Source organism: Sturnus vulgaris, chromosome 6 (assembly GCF_052056855.1).
Source record: "Sturnus vulgaris isolate bStuVul1 chromosome 6, bStuVul1.hap1, whole genome shotgun sequence".
NCBI lineage: Eukaryota > Metazoa > Chordata > Aves > Passeriformes > Sturnidae > Sturnus > Sturnus vulgaris.
Genome location: NC_142248.1, coordinates 25838753 through 25855662, shown reverse-complemented (window position 1 = coordinate 25855662; position 16910 = coordinate 25838753). Strand labels below are relative to the sequence as shown.

General features: G+C 44.2%; 1 protein-coding gene across 1 annotated transcript in view; it reads right to left on the bottom strand.

Moving 5' to 3' along the window:
- The window catches only part of IFT43 (intraflagellar transport 43), a 42985-nt gene extending 28286 nt beyond the window's left edge, over nt 1–14699 (bottom strand). The window contains exons 1-2 of the mRNA XM_014890024.2: nt 14609–14699; nt 14142–14231 (exon numbers count right to left, since the gene is read on the bottom strand). Of these exons, the coding sequence (XP_014745510.2) occupies nt 14142–14231; nt 14609–14662 (144 nt within the window). The 5' untranslated portion in view covers nt 14663–14699. The remainder of the gene's footprint in view (nt 1–14141; nt 14232–14608) is intronic.
- Between the last annotated feature and the right edge of the window lie 2211 nt (nt 14700–16910).

Here is a 16910-nt window from a genome sequence, read left to right as displayed (position 1 = left end):
ATTAAGAAAGTGAATGAGTGGGATGACTCCTGAGGAGTTTTGAATTCAGAGAGAACCTTGCATGTGTGGTGGGGTCAACTCTGAGCCAAAGCCAAATTGGCTCTTGCCACAGATGAGTACAAGGTCGAGCTAACCCCTGATGGTAGGGGCCTCACATGTTTATTTCTTGAAGTAGAAGCATTGTTTGTGAGTGTGGGAAATTAGGAGACCCTGCCAGGGGCAGCCTCTGCCTGCTGCAGGGAGGGGGTATGACCCTGCATAGCTCCCTGATAGGAGCAAAAATAGTCATCCTCCAAAAATAAACAGGGAGCAGGAATGAGGCAGGAGCTGCAGTCCCAAAATACCAACTTTCTTCGGCAAAGGGAGCACAGGAGGGCAGAGGGACAGGCAGGGAGCGTGAAACGCAGGAAACAGCCTCCTTATATGGGCTCATCCGTAGGGGACAGAGCTCAGTCGACTGGAATGACCATGTCACAGAATGTGAAACCTTCAGGGGCCCAAGTGAATGGAGTTTTCTGATCTTTAAATGATTCCCCCAGATTCTTAAGATGCCAAACCAGACAAGAGGCTACAGTGCCAAAAAAGGAGCATTTTGAAGATCTGAACACACCCAGAGCCCAGGAAAAAGCGGGAACACACACCACATATGGGCGTGCATGCCCACATAAACATCCCTATTCCCATTACACACACCCCTAACTCAAAAACACACTCCTTCCCACACAGATGCTTCCCATGCAAACACCCCCCTTTCCCCTCACACTATTCCTCTGGTAGCCAGCAAGACATATTTCCAACATACGGCCTCACAACTCCTCACAAAGGTGCACAGGGATACAAAAATGACACCAAAGAACCTGGGCTATAAGGCTGAGGGAAAATGCAGCATCTCCAGGGCATCTCAATGCACCTGCAATTTAATTTACTCATCATCAAAACTTCAGATCAAAGATAACTCAAGTGGGGCACACCAGATCAGAGGGTGATGACAATGTCTGACCCAGTCTTTGCACAAGGCATGACTCCAGGGCATCTAGAAATTTGATTCCAATGTCTTGCCAATGTTATGTGTTCCCATTGATCATACACACCAGGCAACCCTGAATGTCTGTCAGATCCTGAAAAACACCTCACATACACCTACAGGTCTTTTATTCCTCTTGCAATAAATCAGGTAATTCTTTCCAAATTGCCTACAGAAGCACTAGCAACAGGAAAGGCAATGTTAACTGTCAGCTGAGGAGAAATAGCTTTTCTTTGTTAGCTGCCTGGAAAGTGCTGCAATAAGGTCACATGCCACATACACTTCTGTCAAGTAAATAAACTTACCTTCATATACTTTCACAGTTCCAAAACCTCAGCATAATTTACAATTGAGAATGCAATGTCGTGCTTTGCAATAATATGGTGACAGGTAGGGACTTTGCAGCTGCAAGCAAGAGCTTGAGGCAGAAAGTGGGACAAATGTCAACCCCAGAGGGATCAGAGCAGAAACAGAGTACACTGTTCTTCTGTAATGCAGCAAATGTGCTCCCATACCTTTTTGGTGAAAAAGACTGGGGGGTTTAAATGAACAGAAGTTGTTGGTACCTACTGTTATACCTTAGGCAAGATCTGTATGTATGTTCCCAAATGCAAAGCTATACATCCAAACAGTTTAGTGCTCAAAACACTGAGATTCCACCAGCTCTGACAACAGTGTTGTCTCTCAGCCCTTGCTGCTCAGTCTCTTGCACAGCATCAACTAATCACTTATTGCTGGCATTTGGCTTTCCACTTCAGTTTTGTTCGTTATCTATGTCCAGAAGATCTCCTCTACTTGAGTTTCTGCTGATTGTCCCTTTTCCAAGGAAAACTGCCATGGTCTGAGTTTTTTGTTTTGTTGGGGCTTTTTCTCAGAAATTCAACTCACCGTTTTTGTAATGGCATTTTTCCAGTATTTCTCAGGCTACCTTCCATACCAACACTTTGATACTCCATCCATAATCAGTATTTTATCTCTCCCTTGGAAAAATAACTGGCCTGAATTCCATCTCTCCTGCATTAAAGTAGAAACTCTACCTTCTTCTTTATTGTTTTTCAGGTCCTTTCTTATCAGACAGATGCAGAATTCTAATCTGGCTTCTGCATTAAAGCAGAAATTTCCAAGCTACTTGTCAGATCACGTCTACAGTTCTGAAGGTGCCAGTTGGATGCTGCTCCCCTCCTGGAAGCAACTACCCTGTATATCTCTGAATCCTGAAAGTCCAGCAAAGTTTCTTTTAGGACCTACCACAACAGAGGCAGATTATGGGCATGTTAAGTCCCTCAGATTCTCAGGTGGGTCTGGAAATATGGATTAATTTACCTTCATCAACATGACAACTCCTTTGAAACACTAATCACTCTGTGCAGGGATGCAGGGACTCAAATGACATTGACAGTGTGCAACAGAGGACACACAGTACTTCCACCATGTCATATTTCTTCTGAAATATGTAGGACCTATGTTTTTCCTATATACAAACACTGTGAGATTTTACACAGTATGTAGGTGTCTTGTTTTTATCAAGTATTGACCACATAGTGGAAAGAAAGAAGTATAGGCAGTCTCAAAGATTCTCTTCTCCAGCAAGATGCCAGAGGCTCCCTTGACTGAAGAAAAGCAAATCACCACAATCAGGACTGATGAATTTGTTTTGATTGCCGCCATTTAAGGAGCTGTAAGTCAAATAGCCCCACTGCTCCTAAACAGCCACATACGATAATCTATACTGATTATATAAGCATGTATGATATCAAAAACACATCAATTCCAAGATCTATGCAAGCCTGGGCTTTTTGCAAAGAACAACCCATCTCTGCTGCCTCTCTTTACCATGTCCATAGATGGTTCAAATAGCGCATATGATTTTAATGAATACCCTCCAAGGACTTCTGCATGTCAGTTAAATACTGAGCAGAAAACATTGGATTTGTATTTCATCCACAAACTGTCCTTCTTTTCACAGTCACTGATGTTCCTTTACTAGGAAAAATGTTATTGAGACAGAAGTTCTTGAGGGCCTTCAGATATTCTCTGCCATCTATCACAGGTAAAGGAGCAGTTCATATTGTTAACTAGCTATCAAGAATTGTTCTCCTAAAACAGTGGCCAGCTATTTGTCAGCTATGTGCACTCGTGAGGAAAGCTGTCACCTTTGCAGCATTTGGCACCTTAACCTGGCTGAGGAATTACTGTTCTCCCCTGCAGGAAAACAGTGAATCAGCACACAACAATCTGATTCTCTGAACAAGGGGTCACCAGGTAGAATCCTCTCACAACCCACTTAAAGGGAAGTGCTCCTCCAGCCCTCCTAGGCATGAACATTTCTCAAACAGTTTGCTACCACTTTATGCTACATAGCATCAGACATTTTCCCATCCACCTTCCCACCTCCTACAGTTCTTCTGTTGCCTTGAGGTGGGTCCAGGAACTCTCGAAGTATGAAATAAGTGTGTGGAAAAGGAAAAGCTTTTAATAAAATTATTTTCAATTAGATTGTCCCTAATTCACATTAAGGTAGACAAGCAGACAGGATACTACTAGAAAGGCTGGGAAACATGGCTGACTAGAAAAGCTATTTCAGATGTCATCAAAAGGCAAGGAGATAAGCTCAGAAAGCTGAAAATAACTGCCCTGCTGGTCAGCCAGTCGGGGTGCACAGGAGAGAGGCTGCACAAGGCCTTGGGGAGATCCAGGCCATGCAGTGCTGGGGCTCACACTGGGGAAGTTGGCCTAATTAGGGAACAAAAGTTCAGCTGCATTTTTGAGATTCCTCCTGGAGAATCTGGCCAACTTCCAGATGAGAGGTCCCCAGGAACAGGCTGGGAGTCCAGCATTTCTACAAGCAACCAGAAGACCTCTGGGAAAAAAAAACGATGCAAACCCTGTAAAATGGAAGCAGGTAAAAAAGCCAGCACTTCCTTGGATGCTGGATCCTTTCAGTGGATGGTATTTACTAGAATGCAAGAATCAAAACTGATGACAGAAACTCTGGGACATGGAGGGACAAATGCAGCTCAGCCCAGGATGACCACGTAAATGGGAGGGCATTCACAGTGTGCAATAGCTACGGGAAATTCTGCCTCAGAGAACCCTCCCAGATTCTCAGAAATGCCAATTGCTTCAAGAGCTATCTAATGCCAGTCCACTCGACTCTCAACTGCATGCCTAAGAAGGCAAAACCGTGGCAACATGCCATACACAAATGCAGCTACCCTTGGTGAAGGCTCCTCTACAAGCTGAAGATCACAGGGCAGAACAGGATGCTTGAAAAAACACTGCAGTTAGACTAAGGTCTTTGGGAATAGGAAATTTTTGTTCCAGCCATACACCAACACTCTCTAGATCCTACTGCAGTGCAAATTGTAGATACAGATACAGAAACGACTGTAAGTGACTGCATTACAATTATGACTTCTTAGGTCATGAACTCTCTAAACCAGAGTGGAAGGACAGTACCCAAACCGTTGTGATTGTTTTTACGCAAATAAAATCAACACTGAGGTGTTGCTGGGTTCCTCACTTGCATGTTTCTAAGTTTCAGAGAGTGAAGGGGAGAACACTTAGGGGGTGGCTGCTTCACAGATCCAGATGAGACCAGACAATGGAATGAGAGTTTGGAGCTGGATGCCAAGCACTGTGCAAGGGTAAGAACTGGGTCAGGAAAATACCGCTCTGATTAAAGGCCTGATCATATCAAGCCCCAGGCCATGTCTACACCTGTGGTGTAGACACACCTGCAAGCAGGATCCATGTGAGTCAGCTCAAGTCTGGAAATTGTCTTGTTTTAGGTACTTCTGGTAATGAAGCTGGTAACTTCCCTGGTAGAGTGCAGGTTGTTTCTCAGCAGGGGATCTCCATATCATTCTGCACTGTATTTTAGAATGCAAATACACTCACTCAACCCCACCCAACTGGGTGACCTAGCAATGTAAGAACACAACTGGCTTTATATTTCAGGTACTTACTTTTTTTTTATAATTGTTCTTCCAAAACACATTCAATGAAAACAATTGTTCCTGACATGCTGACTTAACCTAAAAAGCAACAGCCTATTTTTCAACCCAAATGTTTTAGAAGCACTAGCAATAGAACTACAAAAGGACTTTGATGCCCCCTCTGGAAAGGTCTTCAAATCCTGTTTCCATTTGTTGCCTTAAAGCATGTTGTCGCTCAAACACGGAGTGATACAGAGCCACAGAGGCCAGCATCCACCCATATAAGGGTCAGAAATCAAGTGTTGTCCCTGTTTTTAGTCCATGAAGGACCTTGAGACTACCTATGGCATGTCTATCAAAGCACAACTAGAGGATGAGATCCCAACTGATCATTGGAACTGATGTCTTCCCACTCAAATGTTGTTACCTTCAGTTAGAAAGTCTTTCCCTATGGTACCAAAATTCTTTTGGTTCCATTTGCAAAGCAGAGGACTGAGAGCCTTCTCAGACTCAGAACAGCTCATAGGCTTGTCATTATATATAATATTCCCTATGGAGGTAGGGATCATTACTTGCTACATCTTTCTCAGAGAAGTAAGAGGACAATAAAATCAGTGTTTTCCAGCTTAGAAAGGAGATGGCCAGTTTAATCTCTACATTTACAGCATGAGGTTCCAACACTGAAATGAACATCTGCTTATTCAGGACCTGGAGGTCCCTGAAGGCAAGGAAAAGCCCTGCTCCACTTCTGAAGGCTAGAAAACACAGGGTGGGGATCAGGGTCTCTCACTAGTAATGCAAGGACATGCACTTCCAGAGCTCACAGAATGGGGCCAGAGCTCCATAGGACAGGGTTTCAGAAACACTGCCATTCCCAGCCACTCTTTACCATCCCAAAAGATCCACCAGCCCATCCTGAGATTATATCCATACTACACAGGCACCCAGTGCAGGATATGGATTTTCTTACGAGGATAAGGCATCTAAATCCCCCTGTGGGTCTATTTAGGGAATACTCACAGTGCTTCTCCATAAAGCTCTAGCTTCCCTTTCAGATAGGGACTACTAAAGAAAACTAGTGGAAGGACTTCTCCAAGGCCCCAAAGCAAATCTATGGCAAAGTCACTAAAAGAACCCAGCAAAATCTTGGCTCACATCCACATTCATATTCTGCTTATTCTGCCTCTGCAAATTAACTGAAATATTAGGATACACCCTTTATTATACCATTGATTAGTCTTACAGCCTTTGGCTAAATATCCCAGGCAGTCTTGGAAGGTGCAGCCAAATGAGTGATTCATCTGGCAAAAATTCAGATGCAAGATGAGTGGTTTGCCAAAGGATGCAAAACAAGTTTCAGAGCAGGCAGATGGCTGGAGGGCAGGACTTCAGCAGGTACGTTCACATCGACAACCCAGATGGGGCTTTGTCAGTATTCATGCAGCAACAAAGTTATCTTCAGCATAGCAAGAGGAAAGGGACCAAATCCAGGAAGAGTTCAGATTGTAACACTCAGCAAAGCCCAAAGGGAGTTCAGAGAAGGGTTATATGAGCCATCAGGGGGACGAAGGGGCCAACTTCGGAAAAATGATTCAAGAAGCCAAGTATTTCACATTGGCCAGGCAATGACTAAGGGAGGGATATACTGCAACAAGATTTGAATCACAGTTTATAACATAAAGTTCCACTAACAGTTGATTTGGAAGTGACTTATGATACAATTAACAGAAGTTTGTAAGCATACAGTAGTATAAGTTACAAGCAGCTTACTGATCAGTCAGATTTCTGAACACTCAGTTAACCATTTTATACCATGTACAGACTTTTACAAATGGAAAAATACTATAAATTGTGACCGTCATGCTTAAGAGCATAAGCTTGAATAAAGGACACGGGAATTACCCAAACAAGAGGGTTTTCAAAGCAGAGATCCCCTCATACTAAGTAAAAATTCCTTGCCAGGCACCATTGCATAACATCCCTGAAGCAACAATTGCTCATGTGGAAGAGTCGCATCAGTAAAGTTATTTTAATGAAATTTAGCAGCCAGAAGCAAGAAGGCGTCTGTGGCATGTGACCAGTCAGCACTCAACAGCAGACCTTGGGAATCAATGATTTAGGGCACTGTATGGAGTATGGAGGTGGAATTAGTTCCAGTGAAATGACTGTAAGGACTGGTTCCAGCGAGGTGGGGGTGGGGGGAAGATTACATCAATTATCAGTAAAAATTTCTATTAGGCAACCAGTCCCCAAAACTATACCCATCAGTGGGAGGTCTCTTTGTCTGATAAATGGAAAAGTGCTCTGGGCATAGTCCTGAACCATCCATCACTGCCAAACAAACCCAGTGGATCTTTTCTACAATATAATCTCTTGCACTACCAAGAGAAAACTGAGAGAATCTGAATAGTTTTGATTCCTGGTAATACCCTTCTGAGGCCAGAATTAATGAGATGGGTGATAAGGGTTTCTTTTCTGGGCTTTAAATTTCACAGATGAATCTACTGTGCTACCAGTACTGGAGTGGTCCTTCAGCAGAAGGAATTAAGAGCACAGGAGAGGGTGTTTTAATTATCTAACAGAAAGCAACTCTAGACAGGAAAAATTGGGCAATGCCAATTCCATGGTTAGGAAGAGTGCAAGGGAATTAGCCCAAAGACTTCAACAAAAACAGGTAGAACTTCTCAGGCTGTTCTGAACGGCATCATCCTGGCTTCTAATGCTGAATTAATGCTAAGGCATATTTTAGCTTTGGTGCAGGGTAAGAAAGGATATGTGTATTCCTTCTCTGTGTGCAATTGGAGCCTGGTAAGAAGCACTATGACATTATTAACTACAGATTCTGGCATTCAGTTCTGGTCCAAAAAAAAAGAAAAGACTCAACAGAAAATAGAAAGATACATGTCCTTGTTACTACTGCCTGGCCTTCTCCTCTGGGCACCAGCAAGCCTTCATCATCCCTGAAGACATGTTTTCATATTATAAGAGCAAACTAACCATACTGGACAGCAATCTAGGTTCAGTCAGGTTTTGTACTCTCTTAGCTAATTGCTGTCCTGACTTTTAAATTAAAATAGAGCATCTTTTCAGTGGCCACATATACATCTGTGACCTCAAAACAAGATGCAGCAGCTGATAAGAGCAGCTGTTTCAAAGACAATTTAAAATCTGTCAGCAACAGAAACAGAGGATGCAGGAAAGGCATTGCATCCAAAGCAAACTTTATACTATTCTCCAGTACTAGAGTACCCTCTTAAGGTAGTCTCCAGACACATAGTACGTTAATCCTACTAGCCCCCTTCAGAGGAGTCAGCATCTACCTAGAAAGCCTCTAGTCTTACATGGTCAACCTTTTCCTGAGAGTCATCATCCTAGAAGGATCAGGAGGGAAAAAGAGAGAAAGAAGTTAAAAGGGAGCACTACAGAAGCCTGCACAAAACACCCTGAAGATTGACATTTCTGGCTGTCCTGCAGCACACATTTTGCAACCTTATTCACTTGAACAAAGCACAGAGTTGATCCCACCATTACAACATTTTATATCCAGTCATTTATGCAGATGCCAACTGAAAGGAAAAAAACAAAACAAAACAACAAACTTGACAAGAAGAGAACACACTTAGTTCATTCTCTCTATAGTATGATAAAACTCAAATTATTCAGGTATGTAGGATTCTAAAAAGACTCATATGGAGAGTCACTGCAGCCATGCCAGAGACCAGAATTGATGCTGGACCAGTCATACTAGGGGGTTATACACTGTAGCAGGCTACAGCCCTTTTTTCAGAAGCTACTGTTTCTCAAGGCAGCCTCAGATTCTCCCCTGAGAGCACAAGCTGTAGCAGTTAATGTAAGATAAGCACAGCTGACATCAGCATTAGCTTCAGCAGATGATCTTTAGCTAACACTACAAGTGAGCAGTCTGGTTGTGGGGCAAAGTAACTCAAGAAAATCAGCCTGTTAATCACTGTGAAAGTTGCAAACTCGTTGAGAACCTTTTAGATGAGCAGACTTTCAGCACCAGCACTTGCAACAACCAGTGCTGTTAGGCACCAAATGCCAGGAGGTAATTAAGAACCCGATAATCTCTATGCTATTCTAGAAATCACAGTGTTCAGAACCATTCAGGAGGAGAATCTAGAGTATCCTAGACTGATCTGTGAACCTATACCAGGAGTATGAACAGGATGGCTGGAAACACTCCACTAACCCACCTGATTTTTCTTCTGGATTAAATCATCTCTCCTGTGGAACATGGAAGCCATGTGATTACAAATTGCATATATCTCTGATGGAAGTGGTTTGATATCTGAGTTTGTGTCTTTGCAGTCATCTGGTCTTATGATCTTACTATGACAAGAGCAGAGGAGGGCTACGTGCAGGTTAGGGCAGCTGGGGTACAAAAGTCGCCTTACCAGTGAGCAGCACAAATGAAATCAGATTTGCCCAACTGGTAAAAATCTGTTGGAAGCATGTATCTGTCAGCCAAGGGCCTGCTTGTTCCCACAGCCAAAAGTAGAAAAGCTTCTGTGAGGTCCAACATGACCTAAGCTTCTCTGGATGTACAGAGCCCAAGTGGTACAAGACTTGCACTAACATGGAAGAAAGTCCAGCTGGGCAACACATGTTGGAAAAGCATTTAATTAACCACTTCTTGGAGCAATCTTCCACATGGGTTTCACCCTCAGCAATTCTTTATTATTATTATGCTTTACTCATTTGGGTTAGGTAATGGAGTCCCATTAAAACGATGCCTGGATGCCAGCCTTAAGAAATCACTGCCAAGAGTGTTTGTAAACTGGCTGGTGGAAGTCCAGATAGCTGCTTTGCAAAATTCACCTGTGGGAACATCCTTCCAACATGCAGCAGAGGTGGCCCAAGTTTTTGTCTGTCTACCTGGATCTATGCTGAATAAGGTATTTTTTACAGCAAGAAATGCTTTTTAACTACCACCCAAGGACCACAGCTACATAAGGAAGCTTACAAATACCAGCTAGGACAACAAGAGAAGAACATAGGCTGTGGTGAAATGTGGCAGAGAGAACCAGCAAGGAACTTGATTTTTGGGAAAACCCTGATATAAAGTCATTTTGTCCTACCTGTGTGGAAATATTCTCAAAATAGGGAAAACCTTCATCCTTTAAGCTGACCATTGCCTAGTAAAGCAGTTTCCACTCAAAGGATCTACAGAGTGCTGCCAGAGACATGCTGACAAAATCGTACTGAGACTGTAAGAGGCAGAAACCAGGGAACTCTTGAACAAGGTCCCAAGGGAATCACTTCACTGTAGGATAAAGAGAAAAGAGACCATGGAAGAAGAATAACATTAAAACATTTTTGCATACAGATTTTTTTACAGAACAGCAAATAGTTCACTCTTGTTGATAGAAGAAACAGGAAAGGAAAAATCTGCTGATATTTTTTTTAAAAAGGCTTTTCCACTCAGCCTTCCAAACCAATCTCATCAAGAGTTCCAAACCTGGCCAAACAGCTTCTTCTGATGAATGTCATCAAGCCAGCATTCAGGCTGTTGGGTGCAGTGGTGTTAGAGCCAGGAAAAAGGTTTGACTTTTATCCTGTAAAAGGGTCCAGAAGTCCTGTTAGGATGGGATAGCAAAGATCTTCAACAGATCTCATTATATGATCTGTCCCTCCCATTATACAAATAACATGACTAGCTTGAGTTTCTCCCATTCTGTCAGAAACTTGATAGCATCAAGATGAGTAAATGTACCACATCAAGCCAGGGGATGGGAAAGGCCTCTCAATGGAAAAAGAGATACATTACCCCTCTGAAAATGAATGTTTGAAATGCGGAGTTCTGGCATGCAGCAAGCAGATTTATCTCTAGGAATTCCCACTTACAGCATATTCCCCTGGGTGCCCAAGAAATGTGTGCCGAATTGCCAAGGAGCTCTGAAGGCCAGGAACACATACAGCCTTTGCTGCAGGAGGGTGCCAACGGCACCAATTACAGCAAATAATCATGTTCCATCTTGTCTGGTAAAATAACACATAGCTGCAGTGTTATTAGTTAGTACTTGTACCTCTGAAAAAGCAGGAATGCTCTGCATGTTACATGGGCAAAGTGTGAGCTTTGTGACCTTTCATGAGCCCCTTGAGGAGGTCTACTTTCGAAGATAATGCAGGTACTTCCACATAGAATGGGAGTTATGAAGTAGAGATTTGGGCAGAGGAATTACAGATTTGCTGCTGTAGTTAAGAATATTCTTGTGGGAGATACATACACACAACAGGAGCTGAAAAAATACTAAGATATCGTAATGCCTTTCATAGAGCTTGAGCAAAGTATATTAGGCTACAAGGCACAAGACACTGCAACTATGCCCTGGGGAAGGGGGTTTTAACAACACATTTGTTGTACAGAGCAACACACAGTTTGGAGTCTCTTTTAGAACAGAAATCCCAGGCCAAGCAGAGATCAGCAGTAACCTGATAAGATCTATGCTCCAAGTCAGATGATTTGCCTATTGAATTCAAAACAAAGATCTTTTTAATTACAATAATTGTTCACCCTCTAAGTGAATTTCCTTGTAATAAGCCCAGATGTTGAAACATGGATAGGCAGGTAGTTTTTGCCTGCTTCAAGCAAGCTGCTCTGACTGGAAAACACTTCCTGGATGCTTCTCAGTGTCATGAAAAGACCCGAACAATAATACAAATTCGTTCATACCAGAAATTTGATATGGGTGGAAACTGGGTGGATTGGCATGCAATTTTAAAAAAAATTGAAAAAAGAGTCAAAGTGCATCAAACCAGTTTTAAAACTCTGAGGAACCTCTGAAGGCAAAATCACCAACCTGAATGTGAAACTGCATATGAGGGTGTGAATATGGCAAAGGTTTAAGACAAACCCCTTTGTCTTCAAAATCCGTAATAAGAATAAAACCTTCTATGCTGAAATTAATTACATTGGTCCCTCTCCACTACTGCCAGTTCCAGGAAAAAAAAAAAAAAAAGGACTGTTTAGTTAATCTTGCATTTCTTTTGGGAAGATTTCTTATAAAAGTTTCAAGATGACTAGATGGCTGAATGAGACATCCATCCAGCCCACCACTTAACAGTAAGCCAAGGCAAAGCTACCAGAAGAGTAAAAGGCAATTGCCAACCTAGCGTGAAGGAAAAAACAATATAAAACAATATCAGGTCTGTTAAATACTCACTTTGGTAACAAATATGCTCACGTATAAAAAGCCTCCAATTTTGGAGCAAAGGAAAAGGCTGAGGATTATTTACAGTGGATTTTATCTTTGTCCCAGTAGCTCCAAGGTTTTCAATTAACACAAACATTTAGCAACTAAGACCTGTCTGAAGGGAGACTATTGACACAAATGATTCTTCCTGGTGGTTAAGATCCAGTACTAACACATTTGAATGTTGTAAGGCGTGGAAGTTCTTACCCTTCTGCTTGTGAAAAGCTCACTGGTTTCTAACAGAATACTGTAAATATTTCTTAGTCTTCTCCACGGTTGCCCAAGACCTGGAGTCCCTATGATCTCTTCCCAGCTATTGAAATGGCTGTGATGTGAGCAGTAAGCACAAGCAAACTGCAGTAAGTTACAGTCCATCAGCTGTACCTCTGCATAATGCCCTGGTCTCTTTAAAACCAGGGAATTGCCCCATGAACTAGGATGGCCAGTTCCAGCAAGAGAACAATCTGACAGTGAGCCACACTAATGTGGAGGCCAGCTAATGATTACACCCCCTTAAACCACCAGCTGGTTTCTTTAAGACTTTCTTTACCTATAAGGTTGACAGTTACTTCTATTTCTTAAATTGCATTTTCTGCACATTCCGTCACAAAATCCATCCTGAATGCCTACAGCATATCCAAGGGGAGAACCCCTAGGTGGAAGATGATTCTCCATTTTGCCTATCAAAAGAAAAAAAGTATACTTTCTCCAGAAAAAAAAAAAAAAGCCTGCTGTAGGAGGTGTTATTGCAAACTAAGCTGTAACAGTGCTATTTTCAACAGCATCACCATCACAGGGTCTCAAAGGCAAGATCCCCCCACAACCATTTTGGCACAGATGTCTGGGACACAGCTACTCAGTGTAATAGGAAAGTTTTGTCATTGCACAGGGAATCAGGGAGTAGTCACTCCAAGACAGAAGATCCCAGGGCTCTGAGCAGAGTAGCTTGAAGCAGAGTTGGTGCCAGGGTGGCCAGCAGGGCAAAATGGGTTTCCAGTTTAAGAAGCCAAGAATATGGTATGCTGGAGATCATTGGCTGGCATTGCAAAAGCTAAGTATCACCTCATTGAAACAAATATCACTGGGTGGGAGCAAAATGACACTTTTGTCCATCTGGTATGTGTCAGAGAGCAAAACTGTTATGTCATTTCTTGAGAGATGCTCCTTCTAGCAGGAGATGCCTGTGGAGAAGCCATGCTAACATGCAACAGCAAGCTTCAGGAAGAATTTCAGCATTCTGCAACACTAAGCAAAAAAATTAATTAAAACAGTTCAGCTCTATTTCTGGATACTTGAGGATGTTGCCTCACTCTCCTGAGAAAGAGGGGTTCCTGACCCCTTTTTACCATTTGAAGATATACTGATAAAACAACCTCTGAACCAAAATTTTCATCCAAAGACAAGTAGGAGCTGAGTTTGCACATTATTACCCACAAGGAAAACTCTCAGATGCTGCAAAGCTGGCTCCTAGCATGACCTTTGAAGCTGTGCACAGAGAAAATGAAAAAGAGCATCACTACACAAACTTGATAGAGACCATGTCAGATGTACTCTGGATCTAGCAAAGCAAAGCACAAAAGTAAGGCATCTGTTTATCTGTCTTGCTACCATAGATGGTGGCAAAACTGGCCACAAAATGATGGGCCTGCTCATATTTTAATTCTAGAAATGAAAATATCAGGAAGATACATATGCACAGGAGGGAGAGGGGCCAAGTCCTGTATGACACTACTCTCCATACCTGACATGTGAGAAACCACAGCCCTAGGTAGGATCCTATGTGGAAACTATTATACAAAGGGCAACACCAGGAAAGGGACAGGTCACTCACATGAGTCTCAAATCTAAGGATAAAATTCAAAGGGCGAAGCACACCATGCAGGAAGGACTCTCAGAAGAAATTAGTAATTCTCCGCTGGAGACAACAGAAGGACAACGGACAAGTCCTCCTGACAGGACACCCACCTCTCCAAGAGAAGCAGACGGGGAATTCTTCCTGCTGAGATTTTCATCTGCAAAGAGGTCTTGGCGGGCTCGACGGCCCATCTTTAGTACCTGTAGTACAGGGGGAAACACGAAGGAGCAGAGGACACCCAGTTACCGACAAAAGCCGTTTCATTGCAGGGAGCAGAGCGCAAGGCAGGGCCCTGCCGTGGCGCCCCGCCCCGCAGCGAGGCGCGGTGCCCTCACAGTGCAGAGGCATCCCTTGCCGCAGGTGTGAGCCCCGCGGCCGCCTCCCGGCCCGCCCCGGCCGCGCTGCTCGGCCCCACCGGCGGCCGCTCGGCTCGGCTCGGCTCGGCCCTTCTGCTGCACGGCGCCCCACGGCAGCCAGGCCGCCGACCCCGCGCCCGCTCTTGGCCGCGACCGGACCGCGGTCCAAGGCCCCGGAGTTCCCCGCTCGGAGAGGCCGGGCCGGCCCCGGGCCCGCTCACCCCGGCGACGCCGCCCCTCCGCGGCGCCTCCGCTCGCTCCGGCTCAGGCTCCATCCGCCGCCGCGGCCGCCGGTGCTTCCGGTGGACAGCCCGCCCCGCCGCCCCGGCAACGGCGGGCACGGCCCCGCCGGGCTCGGCCGGCAGCCCCGCACCGCCCGGACAGCCGCCCCCGGCCGCCGGGCCGAGCACCCGGCGCCTGGCAGCCACAGAAACATCCACCCCCGCAGCAGCCTCGAAGCCTTGGCCTGACTAAGGGGGACACCAGTTCTACAACACCTCATGCGGGTGCTCTGTTAGCCCGTTCTAATTCCACTTGTGTGGCCGGCCAGAAACAGTCTGACGCTCTGCTTTCTCCAACTTTTTGCCGAAGACGCTTTTTAAGTTCCCCCGAGGGCCGAGAATCGTAGCCTTAAAGATCCGTCTCTTGACAGAGGCTTTTGCCAAAGTCTCCTGATGGCTTCTGATGCTCTTCCCAATTCTCCCTGGCTCTCTAACACAGCTTTCCAGATGGGGCAGGCGGTCCCCAGAGCCCAAGGTGGAGGCAGTGCCAAGGATCAAATGTAAGCACAATGATCATTATACACATGCTTCTCAACCGTGAGTTGTGCAGAGATGTCCACTGAGCTGTATAAAACGACCCCAGTCTGTTTCTTGTCTGGACAGATGTATAGATTAATTGTAAATAGATCTGGTTTTAGCTCCACATGTTTAACAAACATTCAGTTTTCCAGTACTTTGTCCCTTTGCCTATATTTTTTTCTGCTATCTCACATTCCTCACATTTTTCACCCATCCTCATTAGCCTAAATAATTTCATCTGCGCTACAACAAAAAGCTGTACCACACCACAAACTACACTGCTAACACTTTCCCATGATGAAAATTGACTCTGAAACTTTTAAGCCTCCCAGGAATACCTTTTACTAAAAGCACCAGATTTCTCTCCATACCTGCTTAGCTTTTATAGAAGCTCATGGTTTGGCTGAGGAACTTGAAGTCATCTAAATAAATTGTATCAAATAATTCTCCTTTTTTTCCATTTCTACTGACATGTTCAAGTAGTTGTGCTGTGATGATCTAAGGATTAAGTAAATAAGATTTGTAGGCAGAGGTAATAACTTTTTATTAGACCAACTGATATAGCTGGAAAAAAAAACATAAAATAAGGGTTTCTGTGCCTGAAAGATTGTGTGTTTTTTCCAGCTGTATCAATTGGCCTAATAAAAGATATGATCTCCCTTTACAAACCTTGACATGTTCAAAGAATTCAGTAAGTGAGACATGATTTTCCTTTTTTGAAGCCAGGCTCACTGGGCTTTATGAAGTTATAATCTTCCATATACTTTGTTCTTCTCTCTTCATTACAGACTCAAACATTCATGTGGTAGAGAGGGCAGTTTGCACGTAGCCCCATACTTTACCTCAGGGCCATGGGAACATGGCCCTGCATTTCCCAATTCTCCCCAACTCCTCCAAACAACTGCTGCAACAACACAGCGACACAGATTCCAGGAGACAGAGGGGTCTATAGCTCTGGACTTACAATACACTTACAGCTGACCTTCTTGATCAGAAAAAGAGCATCCTAAGAGGAGTATGATAACATCCAGAGCAATCTCTGCAAATCAGGAAGGCATTCTTGGGGCAGGAATCCAATGTAGGAGTACATTGCCAGCTGTGCTCCCACACAGGTAGCTGGCAGGGTGATTCTCCCAGAGCCAGGGTAGAGCCATACAGGATACCATCCTGGACAGACAGATCATGAAGCAGCATGACCAGTGGATTCACTTGTTTGGAACTGCCCTCCCCCTTCAAGCTTCTCCTCACAATTCGCCTGGGTTCCCATCCTAGACAGTACACCTGTACTTCCCATCTGCCCCCAAGACACTCTGTGCTGCTTCACTCTGTGCTGCTTGCTGCCTACCCCAGGGAGAGAAGTCTCAGGCCATGAGACCTTGAGGGAGGGTGAAGTCCATGTGCAGGAAGTAAAACATGTAAGGACTTGGGGAACTGAGCCTTGCCTCGGAATTTTGACTCCTGACTTCAGAGATTCTCAGTGAGAGAGAAGAGCAGATGTGTAGAAAGAATGAAACCTAAAATATGTCCTACCTCGAGTCCCTCTGGACTCCACTTATTGGAATGGGGTTTGTCACCTACCCCTGAAAGCTTTGCCTGCTTGGGGAGGGCAACAGGAGGAAAAAAGTTTTCATCCATCACTTCATGTTGTGGCTAAAGTGGATTTTGCTTGCCTTAAACATTGAGGTTACATTTTCTTAACAGTTTAATTCTCCTCTGTCTTACT